This window comes from Neophocaena asiaeorientalis, unplaced genomic scaffold (assembly GCF_003031525.2).
Source record: "Neophocaena asiaeorientalis asiaeorientalis breed wild unplaced genomic scaffold, Neophocaena_asiaeorientalis_V1.1 scaffold597, whole genome shotgun sequence".
Taxonomy (NCBI): Eukaryota; Metazoa; Chordata; class Mammalia; order Artiodactyla; family Phocoenidae; genus Neophocaena; species Neophocaena asiaeorientalis.
In genome coordinates, this window is record NW_020172664.1 from 1,573,748 (window position 1) to 1,592,095 (window position 18,348).

Here is an 18,348-nt window from a genome sequence, read left to right on the forward strand (position 1 = left end):
GGATGACAGCGTGTCGTTTTACAACATGATTTACTAAATATTTTAAGCCTACTGTTTGAGAGGTTTGAGAGAATTGACTTCAATTTTGGGCCTCTCACTGCTGAGGCCTCTCACGTTGCGGAGCACAGTCTCCGGACGTGCAGGCTCAGCGGCCATGGCTCACGGGCCCAGCCGCTCTGCGGCATGTGGGATCCTCCTGGACCGGGGCACGAACCCATGTCCCTTGCATCGGCAGGCGGACTCAACCACTGCGCCACCAGGGAAGCCCTTGAGTTCAATTTTGAAAAAAGTACTTCTGTGGGTAAAATGCTATCAAACAGCATTGCATGCTACAGAGAACTAGTTCCTGAAAGAGTCAATAGATGTGGCAAACTTCACTGTTGTCTTATTTTAAGAAATTGCGACAGCCACCCCAGCCTTCAGCAAAGACCACCCTGAACAGTCAGCATCCACCAACATTCAGGTGATACCCTCCACCGGCAAAAAGATTATGACTCTCTGAAGGCCCAGATAATGATTAGCATTTTTTGGCAATAAAGTATTTAAAAATTAAGATTGTACATTATTATTATTATTATATTTATTTATTTTTTGGCTGCATTGGGTCTTTGTTGCTGCACGCGGGCTATCTCTAGTTGCAGCGAGCGGGGGCCACTCTTCACTGCGGTGCGGGGCCTTCTCATTTGCAGTGGCTTCTTTTGTTGCGAAGCATGAGCTATAGGCGCGCGGGCTTCAGTAGTTGCAGCACACGGGCTCAGTAGTTGCAGAATGCAGGCTCTAGGGCATGTGGGCTTCAGTAGTTGTGGCACACGGGCTTAGCTGCTCCACGGCATGTGGGATCTTCCTGGATCAGGGATCAAACCCATGTCCCCTGCACTGGCAGGCAGATTCTTAACCACTGCGCCACCAGGGAAATCCCTATTATTTTAGACATATGCTATTACACACTTAACCGATTACAGTCTATAGTGTAAACATAACTTTTATATGCACTGGGAAACCAAAATATTTGTGTGACTTGCTTTATTATATTCTCTTTGTTGTGGCGGTCTGGAACTGATTCCACAGGCTTTCCAAGGTATGCCTGTATCATGCAAACACTAAGAAAGAGAAAGCTGGAGTTGTAAATCAACTATACCTCAATTTTAAAATTAATTAATTTTTTAAAAAGGAAATTAAAAATAAAGAGAAATCTGGTGTATCTACATTAATATAACAGTTAACATTAGAATAAGGAATGTCACAAAGGATAAAAAGGGACACTACTGATAAAGGGGTCGATTCATCAAGAAGTATAACAATTCTAAGGATGTATGTACGTCACAACACAGGTGCTAGAAATGGAAAGAACTGAAAGGAGAAATTTAAAAATTCACAGTTGTAGTTAGAGACTTCAATTTTTTTTTTTTTTTGCCACACCGCACGGCTTGTGGGATCTTAGTTCCCCAACCAGGGATCAAACGCGGGCCCTCGGCAATGGAAGTATGGAGTCTTAACCAGCGGATTGCCAAGGAATTCTCAAGACTTCAACATTTTAATTAATAGAACAACTACACAGAAAAATCAGTAAGGTTACAGAAGACCTGACCACCTTATCAATCAACTTGGTCTGACATTTACAGAAAAATCCATCCAATGATAAAATATATTCTTTTTGTTTAATATTTTACTTAGACTTTACTTATCAAAGTCTAATATTAATTAGAACCTTTACTACCTCCCAGATAATCAAAGAATCTTTGTATCCTTTAGCTCTTCTTAACCTTCTTCCATCTTTTTTTTGTTTTTAATATTTTTTTATTTTGGCTGCTCTGGGTCTTAGTTGAGGCACACACGATCTTCGTTGTGGCATACAGATTTCTTAGTTGTGGTATGCAGGCTTCTTAGTTGAGGCATGTGAACTCTTAGTTGCAGCATGCATACGGGATATAGTTCCCCAACCAGGGATCAAACCCCAGCCCCCTGCATTGGGAGCATGGAGTCTTACCCACTGGACCACCAGGGAAGTCCCATCCTTCTTCCATTTTATGTGCTATCCTTGAGGGTTTTAACTCCATATATATTTTAGACCTTATAGAACATTGTTATTGTTTTATAGTGATTATTTACCTTTCTGATGCATTTATATTTTCCATTGTTCTTTATTCTTTCCTGCATCTCTGAGATGCCATTTGGTATCATTTTCTTTTCGCTTAAAGAACACTCTTTAGTGTTTCCTTTTAGTGCCAGTTTGGTGATGACAAAAATCAATTTTCATTTCTTAGACACATAAGATGCTTTTAATGAACCATCATTCCTGAAAAATATTTTCATTAGGTATAGAGTTCTGTGATAGCAATCAGTTATTTTGTTTCAGCAGTTTAATTCTCTCTATTGTTTTTAGTTTCTTATTTCATTTAATCTTTTAGCAGTTTGCCTATGGTGTACCTAGGTGTGATTTTGCATTTATCTTGCTCAGGAATTATAGGGCTTCAGTCCCATTCGTTTCCCTTATGAGGCACTAATTATATGGATGTTAGATCTCTTCACCACATCCTGTTTCTTTCATATTTCTCATCCTTTTGTCTTGCTGTACTTCAGTGTAACAATTTTCTTCTAACCTATCATCCACTTTTTGAAACTCCTTTTAACTGTCTATCCAGCATCTAAACCCATCCCCTGTATTCATAATTTATTGTATTTTTCAGTTCTAGAATTTCCATCTGATTCTTTTTTTTTTAATTTTAAGAGATCCTGTTTGGGAATTCCACATTTTGTTTGGGAATTACATAAAATTAAACATTTAAAGAATTTTGGTAATTCCCTGGTGGTCCAGTGGTTAAGGCTCGGTGCTTTCACTGCCATGGCCTGGGCTCAATCCCTGGTCGGGGAACTAAGATCCTGCAAGCTGCATGGTGTGGCCAAAAATAAATAAATAAAAGATCTTGTTTGGCAACTCAATTAGCTGTAATTTCTGTAATTTGTTTCTGTTGTCTTTTCTGTGGGTTTTTGGTCTGTCTCTTGGTATACTAGGTTATTTTTTTTAATTAATTCATTAATTTATGGCTGCATTGGGTCTTCGTTGCTGCGCACGCTTTCTCTAGTTGCAGTGAGTGGAAGCTCTTCGTCGCAGTGCGTGGGCGTCTCATTGTGGTGGCTTCTCTTGTTGCAGAGCATGGGCTCTAGGTGCTTGGGCTTCAGTAGTTGTGGCACATGGGCTTAGCTGCTCCGCAGCATGTGGAATCTTCCCGGAGCGGGGATCGAACGCGTGTCCCCTGCATTGGCAGAATTCTTAACCACTGTGCCACCAGGGAAGTCCCTAAAATAAATCATTTTAAAGTACATAATTCCGTGGCACTTTGTATATTCATAACGTTGTACAACCACCACATCTATCTAGTTCCAACTCATTTCCAACATCCCAAAAGAGAACTTGATATTCATTAAGCAGTCATTTCCTTTCCCTCAACTCAAAACAGCCTTGGCAACCACCAATCTGTTTCTATGAATTTACCTATTCTGGATATTTCATAGAAATGTAAACATACAATATATGAATTTCTACATCTGACTTTTTTCACACAGCATTATATTTTCAAGATTTATCCACACAGTAGCATGTATCAGTGCTTCATTCTTTTCTATGGCTGAGTAATAATCCATTATATGTATATAACGTATTTATCCATTCATAAGTTGATGGACACTTGGATTGTTTATACCATTTAGCTCACAGTGCTAACATGAACATTTGTGTGGATAATTTTTTTCTTTTCTCTTGGGTAGATACCTAGGAGTAGAGTTGCTGGGTGAAATGGTGATTCTACATTTAACTTGTTTATGAACCACCAAACTTTTTAACCAGTGGCTGAACCACTTTACATTCCCACAGGCAATATATGAGGGTTCCCATTGAACAGCTTCACCGCGACTTGTCATTTTCTGTTTTTACTATAGCTATCCTTGTGGATGTAAAGTGATATCTCATTGTGGTTTTGATTTGCATCTTCCTGAAGACTACACTTGCTGCTTTCAAGATTCTGTCTTCAGTTTTAACAGTTTGTCTTGTGATCTCTTTGAGTTTATCCTGTTTGGATTTATTGAGCATCTTGGATGTGTAGATTTGAGTGTTTTAACAGGTCTGAGAAGTTTTCAGCCATTATTTTGTCAAGTACTGTCTGCCTCTTTCTCTCTCTCCTATTCTTTTGGTACTCTTTTTGTAAATATTGGTGTGCTTCATTGTGCTCCACGTGTCTCTTAAGTTCTACTTTTTCTTCATTCTTTTCCCTTTTTGCTTCTTCAATTGGACAATTTCAATTGACCTAGCTTCAAGTTCACTGGCTTTCTACTGCCTGATCATATCTATATTGGAAGCCTCTAGTTATTTTTTTCATTTATCTTACTTTTCAGCTCCAACTTTGTATGGTTCCTTTTTATGGTTTCTTCACGGATATCCTCTATTTGTTGAGACATTTTCCTACTGGATTCCTTTAGTTCTTTCAGCATATATGAGACAGTTGATTTAAAGTCCAAAGTTTGTGCTCCCTCAGGGATGGTTTATGTTCATTTCTTCTGTGAATGAGCCATACTTTCTTTGCATAATTCCTAGTTTTTGTTGAAAACTGAACATTTGAATATTGTAATAGGGTAACTTTGGAAATCAGATTCTTCATGCTTCGGGGTTTGTTTTTGTTCCTTGCTGTGGGCTGTAGCAATTTATTTAGTGACTTTTCTAAACTATTCTTTTTTAAAGTCTCAATTCTTTGACTTACGTAGTCTCTAAAGACTTTTTTGCTTGTGTTCAGCTAGTGTGTTGACAGATTTTCTTGAATGCTAGTAGCCAAAAAATAAATATATAAAACAAGAATTAAAAGAAAAAAAAAAATCCTCCCAGTCTTTGTAGGTTGGTTGTGTTGGAGCACTCCTTTAAGTGCTTAGCTAGGTCATTTTAAATCAGCTTAGCCTTCACTTCCTGCTTGTCCTGAGCCTAGAGTTCAGCCAGCAGTGAACACTTAGGTCTTCTCAGGTCTTTTCTAACCATGCAGCTTGGCCTGATGGCTTTCTCAGCTCCCTAGTAAACACTGTTGTTTTTGAGTAGCCTAACTTCCCTAGGAAATTCTCTCCCAGTTTTTCCTCTCAGGCTTTAGGCACTCCTTTATTTACCTCAACTGTAATCCTTTGCCAAAGGTGGCAGCAGGTTGTTCATTTGCCTTACAATATTTCTGAGAAATACCTGCCATTTTTCCACCCTGAGTTCTGAGTTACATGAAACAAAGGAAAGTGCCTTGCTTCAGTCCTTCAGGTTGGCTTAGACAGGTTTCAACAAACAACTTTCTGAGATTAAGATCTCCTCTGCTCCTTCATGACCAGGGAACAGGGTCTCACTCTTTGAGAACGATGGGCTTCTGCATGTCTTCAAGACCACCACAGAGCTGGGAAGGGGAATGTAACAAGGGCAAGTAAAACACCAAAAAGCTTTCCTAGTTTTTAAGTTACTTTGTTCTTGATTCAACATTTGCTTCCAAGTTCTGACAAAATTGTTTCTGAATGTTTCTGCCTCTGAGGAGGAATGGGTCCTTGAAGCTACCTACTCTGTTTTTGCTGAGGGTTATTTTTTGAGTCCTTGACATTGTATATTAAAATTTACAGGGCTTCCCTGGTGGCGCGGTGGTTGGGAGTCCACCTGCCAATGCAAGGGGCGTGGGTCCATGCCCCGGACCGGAAGGATCCCACGTGCCACGGAGCGGCTGGGCCCGTGAGCCATGGCCGCTGGGCCTGCACGTCCAGAGGCTGTGCTCCGCAACGGGAGAGGCCACCACAGTGAGAGGCCCGCATACAACAACAACAACAAAAATTTACAGAGCTAATTTAAGGCTCTGGATGTTAAAATTCTCCAGATTTATTTTTGCTTCTGTCAGGCCGTTCAACCAGTTGCATTAGCATTCCTAGATAACTTTAAAACTTAGGGAATGAGATGACTTAAAGCTGGACTTCAGGCCCTGTGAGGCCCAATCTGTTTTTCATTAATCTTACACTAAATCATAGCCCCTTCAAGTGCAACTGAAAGCCGGGATGTTTACCAAGGCCCTTCTTCCTTGCTGGTACTTCGGTAGAAGTTTATTTTAGGAATTTTAATACAACTGGCTTAACTCTGTAAACATACCCATTGTCAAATAAGAAATAATGAGACAAATAAGTTAATGTAGAAAGCAAATTTATTAATCATGGATTTACTGAGGGTAGCTTATATTTTTAGATATTATCCATAGCTTATGTTGACATCTGATTTTGCAGAGAAATTATATGATCATTTTTATTAAGATAATTAGTACTCTGCAAGGCAAACTTAGTTCCCTGAAGTAGCAGATTTTCCAACTCTCCAACAGGGTTTGGTTTTACTTAGCTATCAGAATCAAATCTGAATTTATACACTTAAACTTGATGTGTGTAAAAAATTTATTCTTCACATATATTCCTTCTAAGTGCTCTGGTTCTTCATGCTGAAACATCCCAACTTCCAGAAATTTGGCTGCCAGATCAAAATTGTCAGGGCCCTTCTAATAAGGGTTAAGATTTCAAGAGCGAAAAATATATACACACATATTTTATTATATACAAAGAATAACAAAAAGTTTTACCAGGTAAACAAAAGAATATAAATGATAGTCATAATTAATAGCTTCAAAAAGCACTTAAACACTTTGACCTTTTGCACAAGATACAGGCTTCAAAATAGGGTCACATAGCCATTAATCAGAACTCCAGGTAGTTCTCTCATAATAGCAATCTATATTCTGGAGAAGATGGCTTTTTATGAACTCTGTGGGGACTAATGTGTTAGGCCTCATAAAGGAATGAAATGCTTTCATATCTAGGGGGAAACAAATTAAAATATTGAAGGAAGGGATACTTCTAGGGTTGTGTTTATTGTTGACAGCAGTTTTAGAGATAACCACAGCAAAGTGTAAAAGATTTCTAGGTAAAATCCTGGCTAACCCATAATAATAATGGATACCATTTTGTAGCTCTACAAATGGTTTGGTGACAAAAAAAGGGAGAAAGTTTGCTGAGAAGGCAGAATGAAACAGTCTAGGGAAGGAGGTAAGCAAATATAAACATAATTAAATCATACAAAGAAAAGAAAGGATATGGTCCTTCCTAAAACCATGCGCTGGTGATATTTACCTATATAAGTTCAAGCCTAAAAGAACACTGCAGCTTCTATATATCTGCTATTTAGTAATATACTAGAAAAATATTTTTCATTTGTTATGAAAGAGCTATTTTATATCAAAAGCTAGAAATACATATTTACTCAATGCAAATCCCAAATGAAACCCAACTTAATATACAGTAAACTACAGCAATGACAGAAAACATGGGTAGATAATAAATTCAACTAAATTTACAGTACTGCCTTGATATTTTCTACTCATTTTTAATCTATACACAAGGCTCAAGTTCTGGGGTTACAGGTTTTATTTTTCATTTTTCTTAGAAAGTAAAATTACCAGTCCTCAAGTTAACTAAAAATTGTTCTGGGCTCGTAGAGGTAATCTGCTCTTCGTAACAGATTGCTCTATAGTTTCTTCTACTTTAGACCTCTCCAGCGGATTAATGCCTCTGTTTTCTTTATCTTTTCCATGTGATTTTTTATGCTGTGGATTTAAGGGGGAAAATTAAGTCAATATAAAGTAACATCTGATACATGTTAATCATATTCTATTTTCAAAGTTCTCTGGTTTATAGGCAAGAAATAAGGTGTGGAAAACTTCAGAAAACACTCAGCACAAATTTGAGCCAACAATTTGGCAAGTAGAAATGAATGCCGTCTTCATTTTATCACCAAGAGGGGGATGAAAGAAATATTAATTTTCTGTATGATTTTCCAAGGAATAATTACACATTTTACTGTAGGGCAATGGTTCTCAGTAGGGAGATTTTGCACCCCAGGGGACATTTGGTACTGTCTGGAGACATTTTTGGTTGTTACAACTAGGTGGTTGCTACTGGCTTCTAGTGGACAAAAGCCAGGGAAGCTGCTAAACATAATACATAGGACAGGTCACCACAACAAAGAATTATCCAGCTCAAAATGTCAATAGTGTGGCTGCTAGAAATCTTGCTCTCGGGAAACAAAGATTTGTTATTGTACAAAAATGGTAATTCTGGGAATTCTCTGGTGGTCCAGTGGTTAGGAGTCCGTGCTGTCACTGTTGAGGGCCTGGGTTCAATCCCTGGTCAGGGAACTAAGATCCTACAAGAGGTGCAGTGTGGGTGAAAAAGAAAAAAAAAAGGCAATTCTATTTTAAGCACAGAATCTGATATACAGGGTACCTCAAGGCACTTTTTATTTAAGTTGTATCTTATCTTTTAAAAAACTTATTTCATATTTCTCATTTGGAAATATTTCATTGGAATCCTTGTACTTGCCCTTAGAGAGGCTTTAAGTAAACTGACGACTTTCATTGTAGACCCACTCATCAATTCTTAGACAAATCATAAACCAACTTTAAAGTTTTTAACCCAGAAAATTTCCCCATATCAGACTGCTATCAGAGTAAAAATAATTTCTGGACTTCAGCTAAAGGTCTAAAATCCAATCCCAAGTCTTTTCTGGTACTATAGGAACTTCTTTGCCATAGCCGAACCACTAAGCCTGGCCTTCAAAACATCATAAACTTTAATAACGAAAGGATTTCCAAACAGGGATTAAGTAGTCACTGAGGTTCCCTTCTCTTAACTTTCCCCCTTTTCTTAACTTTATAAGATAGAAGAGAGGGTCAATAAATAGAAAGAAATATATCTAGAGTTTTCTAATAGTAAAGAATGAAGCAAAAGGTAGGAAGACTTTGGAGATAAAACTGCCTTGATGCAGACAGAGAGGAATTTAATAAAATCTGAACTAGAAGTTTTAACAGCTTAAATCAGGGATGGAGAATCTTTAGATCTTGGTGGAAAGACCTGTAGGTCTATTAAAGACAGGTACAAGCACATACATATCAGAAGCAGTGCTTCAACTATAAAATGTAGACATCAATGTCCTATGTAAGTAAGGAAATCCTTACCTCACAGACTGTCTAGGCTCATGACTTCAAATTAGTGGGAAAGATGTAGATAGTTTACAGTGCCATACTCCCAACAGTGATGAAAAGGTGATAGGAGAGGGCATGGGATTTAAACACACAAGATCAAGGCAGGAGGCTACGTGGGGGAATAGTGAATAGGAGAAAAGCCTCAAGTTGGAGAATCAGTCATTTAACAGAGAGGCATTCAGTCTCTCAATCTTTTAAACTTCTTAGCCTTCAAAGTCTGATCATAAACAGAGACAGGCTCCAGGACTTCCATGTCAAAGGTGGAGGGAAGAGAAAAATGACTGTTTTTAGTATCATTCTGAGTATGTAGGAAGCAGAAAAGGGATAAATATAACAGCAGAATATTACCAGCTAAGGATGGGATTAAGTCATATTTTGCCTTTATTTATCCTACCAAAAACCCCTAATCGATTATCATACTTGTGTAAATAATTTAAATCAGAAAAGTTAACAAGCCATCCCAAAGGAATGACTGAAATATTTTTTCTATTCCACCCACCAAGAGTAATGCCTTTATACTGAATAGTAAATGACTGACTTACATCAGATGTGGAAAGGTTATCTGATAGGATATAATCAGGTACCTGGAAAAACGGAACCCCACAACTTGATGAACAATCCAAACTAGTGTCTACAGATGGCTCTTGACTTAGAGGTTCTTCAACAGTGTGCACCAGAACTGCCTTTTCTTCATCCAAGTCCTAAAATAAGAAGCTGATGAGTGATTAAGTCCCAGGGCTTAAAAACCTTCACACAAGTAAAGGCAGTTTTCTTCTTTGAAAATAACACAATGTCCATTACATAAAAGTTAAACCTCAACAAAATCAGTAGGAAGTCTACAAAGTAATGAAAATAATTCCTATTATGTTTTCATATAGAGAAGTACCTATAATAAAATGTTAAATATGGTAATCTCAGAATAAAGAGATTACAGTTTATTTTTTACCTTCTTTGTTACTCTCCAATTTCCCAACTTTTCTATAATCACTATAGTTAAGGGCACAAATTGTGGAGCTAGGTTCTAATTCCAGCTCCATCCTTGTGACTTAGGACAAGGTAATTCTTAGTTTCCTCACCTTTTAAAATGGGGATAGTACTAGCATTCACCTTATAGAGTTATTGAGACAATTAAGTGAGTAAATATATATGTAAAGTGTTTAGAACAGTGTCGGGCACATAATCAGCATAACATAAACATTGTCTATTATAATTATCTCTAAGTCTAATCATAAAAAATGGCCCAATTAAAAGAAACAGGCTTAGCAGTCAACTATCCTTAATGAGACAGGGTAGGACTGAAGGGCAAAGAATAAAATTCTTCTCGTGAAGATGATGACATCAAGAGTTTATGGGAGGGACTTCCCTGGTGGTGCAGTGATAAGACTCCACACTCCCAATGCAGGGGACCCGGGTTCGACCCCTGGTCAGGGAACTAGATCCCACACGCATGCCGCATCTAGGGAGCCCACGAGCCGCAACTAAGGAGGCTGCCTGCCGCAGCTAAGACCTGGGACAACCTAAATAAATAAATAATTTTTTTTTTTTTTTTAAGAGTTCATGGGAGAGTTCTAAAATTATGATGCCTAAAATAAACTTTACCTGACTGGTCTCTTCTTTGTTGTTTTCTGAACAGTTTAGCATCATTAACAGCTCAGGCTGTTTCCTTTTCAACTGATCAAGGAGCTGTTCACGTGGCTGGGTTCTCACCAGTGCTGATGGGTATAAATAATTTTTCCTCTGTGGTGTCATACCTTTAGTAGACATAATATAAGTGGTAAAAATTGAAGTGTGGGATATGAGTAAGGTATTTTCTTTAATGCTAGAACTTATACCTCCCAATAAGTCTTTGTCTTCCAAAAACAGAACCATTGCCACATATGAGAATCAGTCTTGCTATCTGTCAGGCATATGTTGCTTAAAATATTTCCTAACTTGACAACTGATCTTAAATAGACTCAACCATTTTCAAGATTCCACCTACACCAAAACATGAAATTTTCCATCTCTGAGCACGTATAGATGTATTGTAGGCTCTAAAACGATTCAGAGTGCTCTGAGGAATGGCAGCATGATCAGTTTGACAGGGGTAATCATTTCCCTAAATTTGGTGGTAGCTAAATATTAACCAGTTACATTTCTTTATAGTAACTCATGCTCTCATAATTTACACAGGCATTTGCCTTTTCACTTAATATTTATATTCCTAATTTCATTGAAAAGTGGACAATAAATATCAAGAGTCTTGGGGAAAAAAAACTGACATCCTTTAGTGCCATCCTCTTTTATAATTGCTAAAAAAAAAAAAGCTTTGAAGTGTAATTTACACACCACAAAATTCACTCAGTGATTTTTACTAAACTTACAGGGTGTGCAACCCCTACCACAATCTAATGAATAACTCAATTACTCATCCTGTGTGAAACAGTTTGTTACACCTTCTTTCATGAAGGCATCCCTGAATCATTATAGCCTACACTGATCCTTGCCATCTCTGACCTCCCAAAACGGTAATTCCTAAATGCCAATCTAACAGTCATGACAAAATGAGAAGTACACATAAGAAAATGCGCAATGTGGTAAGCTCTGCATTAAACTAGATTTATTTAATTACATTCCTCCACTATTTTTGGTATTAAAATGTCCTTTTATAAACAGTGCTAGATAGATGGTTGTTTTTCTTTTTATTTGCTTTTAAAATGTGCTCGCTTAACCAAAGCCAGTTCCCTGAATGTTTGTAAACTTTTACTGAATTATGATGCCCAAGTGTTTGGGCGTATATGTCATATGCATCATTTAATGCTTGATCAAAGCTATTTTGGGATTCTAATTTTTCCATATTTGAGTTGATCAGAGTGAGATGGCAAATTCTTATCAGGCAATGGCAGGACCTTGTTTTTCTGAACATCTAGCACTGTATACAGTTGAATTCAACTTCAAAAAATTTAACAATTCCATTTCCCTTTTAAAGTACCTGTTGGGATATCCAGTTTCAGATCCTGCTGCAGAAAGCAATTAAGCTTAGTCAAACCAATTTTTACGGTTTTATTAAGTTCTTGACTTTGTGTCATTAATTCTTCTTCATCAATAGTTAGCTGACCAAGAAGAATGTTATGCTGGTTCTCATTAGCTGCTTTATGTCCAATTAATTTTTCAGTAATCTCTGAACTTGAAGCCTCACAATCTTGTTGTACAACCTGTAAATGATGCAAATGAGACTTCATTATTAAAATCAAAGTTGTCAGTGCTTTATGCAATATTTAACTTCTCCTTACCTTGAAATTTTCCATAATAAAAGTTTTAGAAACTGCAAAAGTAGAAATAATAATAATAACCCCTTTATATTCACTCCCCAGCCTCAACATTTATTACTACATGGGATATAGATCAAACAAGATTGGCCACTTACTCCTGCTCTGCACCAGGATTATTTTGAAGCAAACCTTATATCATTTCATCCATTTACTTCAGCATACTTCTCTAAGAGTTAAGAGCTTCTTAAGACCACTCTCACTTCTAAAAAATTTAACATTGATTTCTTTATATCAAATGTCTAGTCAGTGTTCAAATTTCACCAATTGTCTGTTTTTCAGACTTGTTTTGTTTGAATCAGAATTCATCATTATATTTGGCTGATATGTCTTAATTGACTATATAATTTATCATCCAAACTGAGATATTCTCAGAGTAAAAAGGGCCATTAATAGTAATAACCCCAGTGCAATAGATATAAACAAGGACTATCCCAGGAAAACCGGGGCTTAAGGCCCTCTAGTCTTAACTCCTTCTTGATATAAGTTATCCTTCCTCATACTTTTCTCCTTGAAAAAAATTTTCATTGAAGAAACCAGGTCTTTGTGCTCTACTGAATATCTCAATTTCTGGATTTTGTCAATTGCATCTCTAAGCTGTTATTTTCACATGTTCATCTGTCCTCTGTATTTTCTACAAATTAGTTAGATCTAAAGGCTTGATCTAAATAAGGTTTTAACTTTTGGGCAAGAATATTTCATAGGTGGTACTGAAAGCACATAATGCCTGGTCGTGTCTCTCACATTAGGATTAATCAGTGTGGGGAACCCCCTGGTGGTCCAGTGGTTATAGGACTCCACGCTTTCACTACCGAGGCCCTGGGTTCAATCCCTGGTCGGGGAAATAAAATCCCAAAAAAGAAGACTAATCTGTGTGTTAGAGTGCGGTCACCCTCTTAATTATAAACATCTCCTTCAGCTTTTGATCAAATGGTGTAAGCAGTCATTAATGTCCACAGGGATTATTTCACTAAGGGTTGCAAAATTGTGATATCCTAATTCTGTCATTTCTTCTGCATTTTATTAGCTGGGATTCTTCTTTGAAACAGTTTTCTTCATCCATTACCCTGTTGAACCAAGACAGAGTTCTTTCAGGAAAGACAGATGGATGCTCAATTGTTTCCCTTTATTTACCACTTCTCAGAATCATTTCTTGCTTCCCTAGCGTGATCCAAAGGAGATTAATGAAATTTTTATGAATTCATCAATTTTAACATATTTGACACATCTTAATCTATTGTAGCAATTACTCTTTTTGATGCTCAAATTGTACCACCTTTAAACAGGGGAGTGTCATCAAGCTGGCTCCTAAGTCTTTCTGACACAGCCCCACTAATCTTTAACAGCTTCCTCACTTTCTGGTATGACAAGATCTGTAGGCTCATCTGGTACACTTCCTGCTCCAAACCTGAAATTACCTATTTCTCCACTAGTCATGGTTCCTTTTAGTGAAAATAGCTTAAAATACTTAAATTCTTTTACCTAATTCCTGAGAATATTAGTGAAATCATTTTATTGCACAGAAGAAAAACCAAGCCACAAAGGGCTCATGCAAGTGTTAAGTTCAAGCAAACCCACAAATCTATCAGATATCTTCTGAGTAACCAGAACAATATCCTAAATAATTAAAGCAATAACAGGTTTGAATGTACCTGGAAAAAAGTAAAAAGCATACATAGGTGAAAAGTATTATATATCAAAAGATGGGGTGCTCTTAACTGAAGGAACTAACAAGTCAAAAACCACAGATAGATACAGGACAGATCAGATAAATGTTAAATAATTTGAAGATCTAGGAAACATATGTGAAACAAGATCATATATAAGCATACCAACTGTTACACTTAAAATTTTAAGTCATTAATTATATTTTAGGGGCTTCCCTGGTGGCGCAGTGGTTAAGAATCCGCCTGCCAGTGCAGGGGACACGGGTTTGAGCCCTGGGCCGGGAAGATCCCACATGTCGTGGAGCAACTAAGCCCTTGCGCCATAACTACTGAGCCTGCGCTCTAGAGTCCGTAAGCCACAACTACTGAAGCTCGCGCTCCACAACAAGAGACACCACCACAATGAGAAGCCTGCGCACCGCAACGAAGAGTAGCCCCCGCTCGCTGCAACTAGAGAAAGCCTGCGCGCAGCAACGAAGACCCAATGCAGCAAAACAAAAACAAAAACATTATACTTTAAAATATCATGTGTTTTGAAACCAATTCTTAGCCAAGAATATTTAATTTTCTGATAATCACTATTCTCCCCAAAGGAGGTTCCAGTTATAAAGTTATTACCTTCAATAAATTCTGAAGTTCCTCTTCCCTTTTATTTAAGCAAGATACCCACTGTTCAGAAAAATAAAGTGTGCTTGTGTTCAGAGCCTCACATCTCTGTTCAGTCTCTTGAGATATTATTTCAAGGTTGCTACTGAGTTTATCACAGTGTTTCTCAGACTCTTCAACCAGTTTTGTACCTTCCTGGTTAAAATGTCTGAGTTCCGCTGACAAGTCATCAAAATCAGCACCAAATTTTTCACTGTGAGAAATTGTTTTGCTGATTATATCTTTAGATTTCCTATAGGAAGAGAGAATAACACTGTTAACTTGAAAACCTAAGACTCAAAGGATACATAACTTGCCCAAGATCACACAGCTCAAAAATGGCACATTCAAACCTAAGCAGTCTAATTCCAGAGCCCAAGCCCTTAATTGTCTTTTCACAGCAGACTGACATCACATCTACAACTAAATGACCTTTGAAAATATCTCTTTTCTTATAAAACTTTTTCCAGATATGACACTTTACTTTGTACCTCTTAGAATATTAACTATATGGCTATTAAAATGAACTCTGCCCATGTGTTTTACTCCTCCTACTAGATTATGGTACTTAAGGACACCTCCTACAGCCTCTAGCCTCTAGTTTAGTCCCTAAACTGTCCACAATCAGTTAGTTATTCTGTTCTTACGCAGTTTTGCCTTGCCTATGATACAAAATAAATCATAAAAATTATAAATATTATAAAACAAAGTCAACTATAAAGGTACCTAATAATTAAAAGAAAATTATATTGGGGTGAGACAAACTATACATATAGCACACATAGTACAATGTAACATAACCCTAATATAAAACTAACATCAAAATATACATTTAAAATTCATTGATGGGGCTTCCCTGGTGGCACAGTGGTTGAGAGTCTGCCTGCCGATGCAGGGAACATGGGTCCATGCCCTGGTCCAGGAAGATCCCACATGCCACGGAGCGGCTGGGCCCGTGAGCCATGGCCGCTGAGCCTGCGCATCCAGAGCCTGTGCTCGGCAATGGGAGAGGCCACAACAGAGAGAGGCACACGTACCGCAAAAAAAAAAATTCATTGATGGCTTCCTTCTCTCAGTAAAGTTCCCTGTAATAGCATTCAAAGTCATCTCACAGGAGCAGAGTTAAACTTTGGGGAATGAAGGTTACCTTCTACTACCACTAGATGGTACACCATGTGAGCAAATCACATGAGGAAGCAAATGTGCTGAAAGCTGAAGTTCAACTACAAATTAAGTGAAAATAATTGAAAAAGGAAAAGAAAATTAAGTGATAAGCTTGGAGGCTATCAACACAAATCTATCCCCTCAAGGAATCAAAACCCACTAGGAATAAAAGAAACACTTTCTAGATTAAGAATCTAGAAAGAAGAATTCAGAGTGGAAACATGATATAATGAATAGGACCAACAACAGGATTGAAAAACAGATGATAGGAGTTAGGTAGTAGGATAGGTGATAGCCAGAATTCTAGAGCAGAATCATTCAGTAGAAATATAATGTAAGCCACATATGTAATTTAAAAATTTCTAGAAGCCATACTGAAAAAGAAAATAATCAGAGTAACAATGTATTGGGTAAATATAGCATATGTAGAAGTAAAATACATGAAAACAATGCATAAGAGACAGGAAGGAGGAATTGGGAATATACTGTTAAGGTCCTTCCATTACACATGAAACAGCAAATTATTTGAAGGTGGATTAAAATTATTTTAAAATATATATTATTAATCCTAGAAAAAACAGTTTAAAAAAGTAATTCTAAAAGTATAAATGATAAGTCAATGGGAGAGATAAAATGAAAACATAAAAATGCTCAACTTAAATTAGGAAAGGAAAAAAGGAAACAAAGCACAAACGATGCAACAAATAGAAAACAAAATGGTACACTTTAAGCCAACTATATCAATACTTTAAATGAAAATGGTCTAAACGCACAGATAAAAGCCATACATCGTGAAATTCGATAAAAGATCAAGACCCAATTATACGTTGTCTATAAGAAATCCACTTTAAATATAAAGACTTACGCCAAGGGACTTCTCTGGTGGCACAGTGGTTAAGAATCCGCCTGCCAATGCAGGAGACATGGGTTTGAGCCCTGGTCTGGGAAGATCCCACATGCCACAGAGCAACTAAGCCCATGCACCACAACTACTGAGCCTGTGCTCTAGAGCCCGCGAGCCAAAACTACTGAAGCCCTTGCACCTAGAGCCCCTGCTCCGCAACAAGAGAAGCCACCGCAGTGAGAAGCCCCTGCTCACCGCAACTGGAGAAAACCTGTGTGCAGCAACAAAGACGCAACACAGCCAAAAATTAAAAAATAATAATAAAAAAAGACTTACGCCAAAATTAAAGGAATGGAGAAAGCTATATTATGCAAGTCGCAATCAAGGGAAAACTGAAATTTTTGTATTAATTTCAGACAAAGTAGATTTCAGAATAAGGAAAATTATCAAGGATAAAAAGGGACATTACATAATGATAAAAGGGTCAATTATCAGAGATGTATCAACCCTAATGTGTATACATCTAACAACAAAGCATCACTTATATGACGCAAAAACTGACAGAATTGAAATGAGAAATAGAGAAATCTACAATTATAGTGGGAGATCTCAACACCCCTCTATTAGTAATTGATAGAATAAGTAAACAGAAACTCAGTAAGGATACAGGTGACCTGAACAGCACTACCAATTAACTTGACCTAACTGATGTGTTTAGAACACTTCATCCATCAAAAGCAGAATACATATTTTTCACATATGCGTAGCATAGGAACGAAGCATGCCAGAATAAAACTGCTAATGTTCTGAAAATTAAATTGTTATTGGAACCACAGCCCAAAAAAGTGGCCCAGGACCTGCTTACTTAAAAAAGACTTAAATAGGATTCTGAACCTCCTAACATAATAGTCAAAATGTTCAAGATACAATTAAAAACCATTCCAGAAAATCACAACTTGAATGAATAAAGATAACAGGTACCAACACTGAGAAATTGCAGGGGAAGGAACATGCCCAAACTTATTCTATGAGGCCACCATCACCCTGATACCAAAACCAGACAAAGATACTACAAAAAAAAGAAAATTACAGACCAATATCACTGATGAATATAGATGCAAAAATCCTCAACAAAATACTAGCAAACAGAATCCAACAACACATTAAAAGGATCATACACCATGATCAAGTGGGATTTATCCCAAGGATGCAAGGATTCTTCAATATACGCAAACCAATCAATGTGATACACCATATTAACAAACTGAAGAATAAAAACCATATGATCATCTCAATAGATGCAGAAAAAGCTTTTGACAAAATTCAACACCCATTTATGATAAAAACTCTCCGGAGAGTGGGCATAGAGGGAACTTACCTCAACATAATAAAGGCCATATATGACAATACCACAGCAAACACCATTCTCAATGGTGAAAAACTGAAAGCATTTCCTCTAAGATGTGGAACAAGACAAGAAGTCCACTCTCACCACTATTATTCAACATAGTTTTGGAAGTCCTAGCCTCGGAAATCAGAGAAGAGAAGGAATACAAATTGTAAAAGAAGAAGTAACACTGTCACTGTTTGCAGATGACATGATACTATACATAGAGAATCCTAAAAACGCCACCAGAAAACTACTA

At 37.3% G+C, this 18,348-nt stretch overlaps 1 protein-coding gene across 1 annotated transcript in view; it reads right to left on the reverse strand.

Annotated features, from left to right (window-relative positions):
• Positions 1 to 6,176: 6,176 nt before the first annotated feature.
• The window catches only part of KIF11 (kinesin family member 11), a 47,830-nt gene continuing 35,658 nt past the window's right edge, over positions 6,177 to 18,348 (reverse strand). Inside the window, exons 18-22 of the mRNA XM_024739569.1 lie at positions 14,668 to 14,947; positions 12,046 to 12,268; positions 10,674 to 10,825; positions 9,659 to 9,775; positions 6,177 to 7,637 (exon numbers count right to left, since the gene is read on the reverse strand). Coding sequence (XP_024595337.1) covers positions 7,506 to 7,637; positions 9,659 to 9,775; positions 10,674 to 10,825; positions 12,046 to 12,268; positions 14,668 to 14,947 — 904 coding nt within the window. The 3' untranslated portion in view covers positions 6,177 to 7,505. The remainder of the gene's footprint in view (positions 7,638 to 9,658; positions 9,776 to 10,673; positions 10,826 to 12,045; positions 12,269 to 14,667; positions 14,948 to 18,348) is intronic.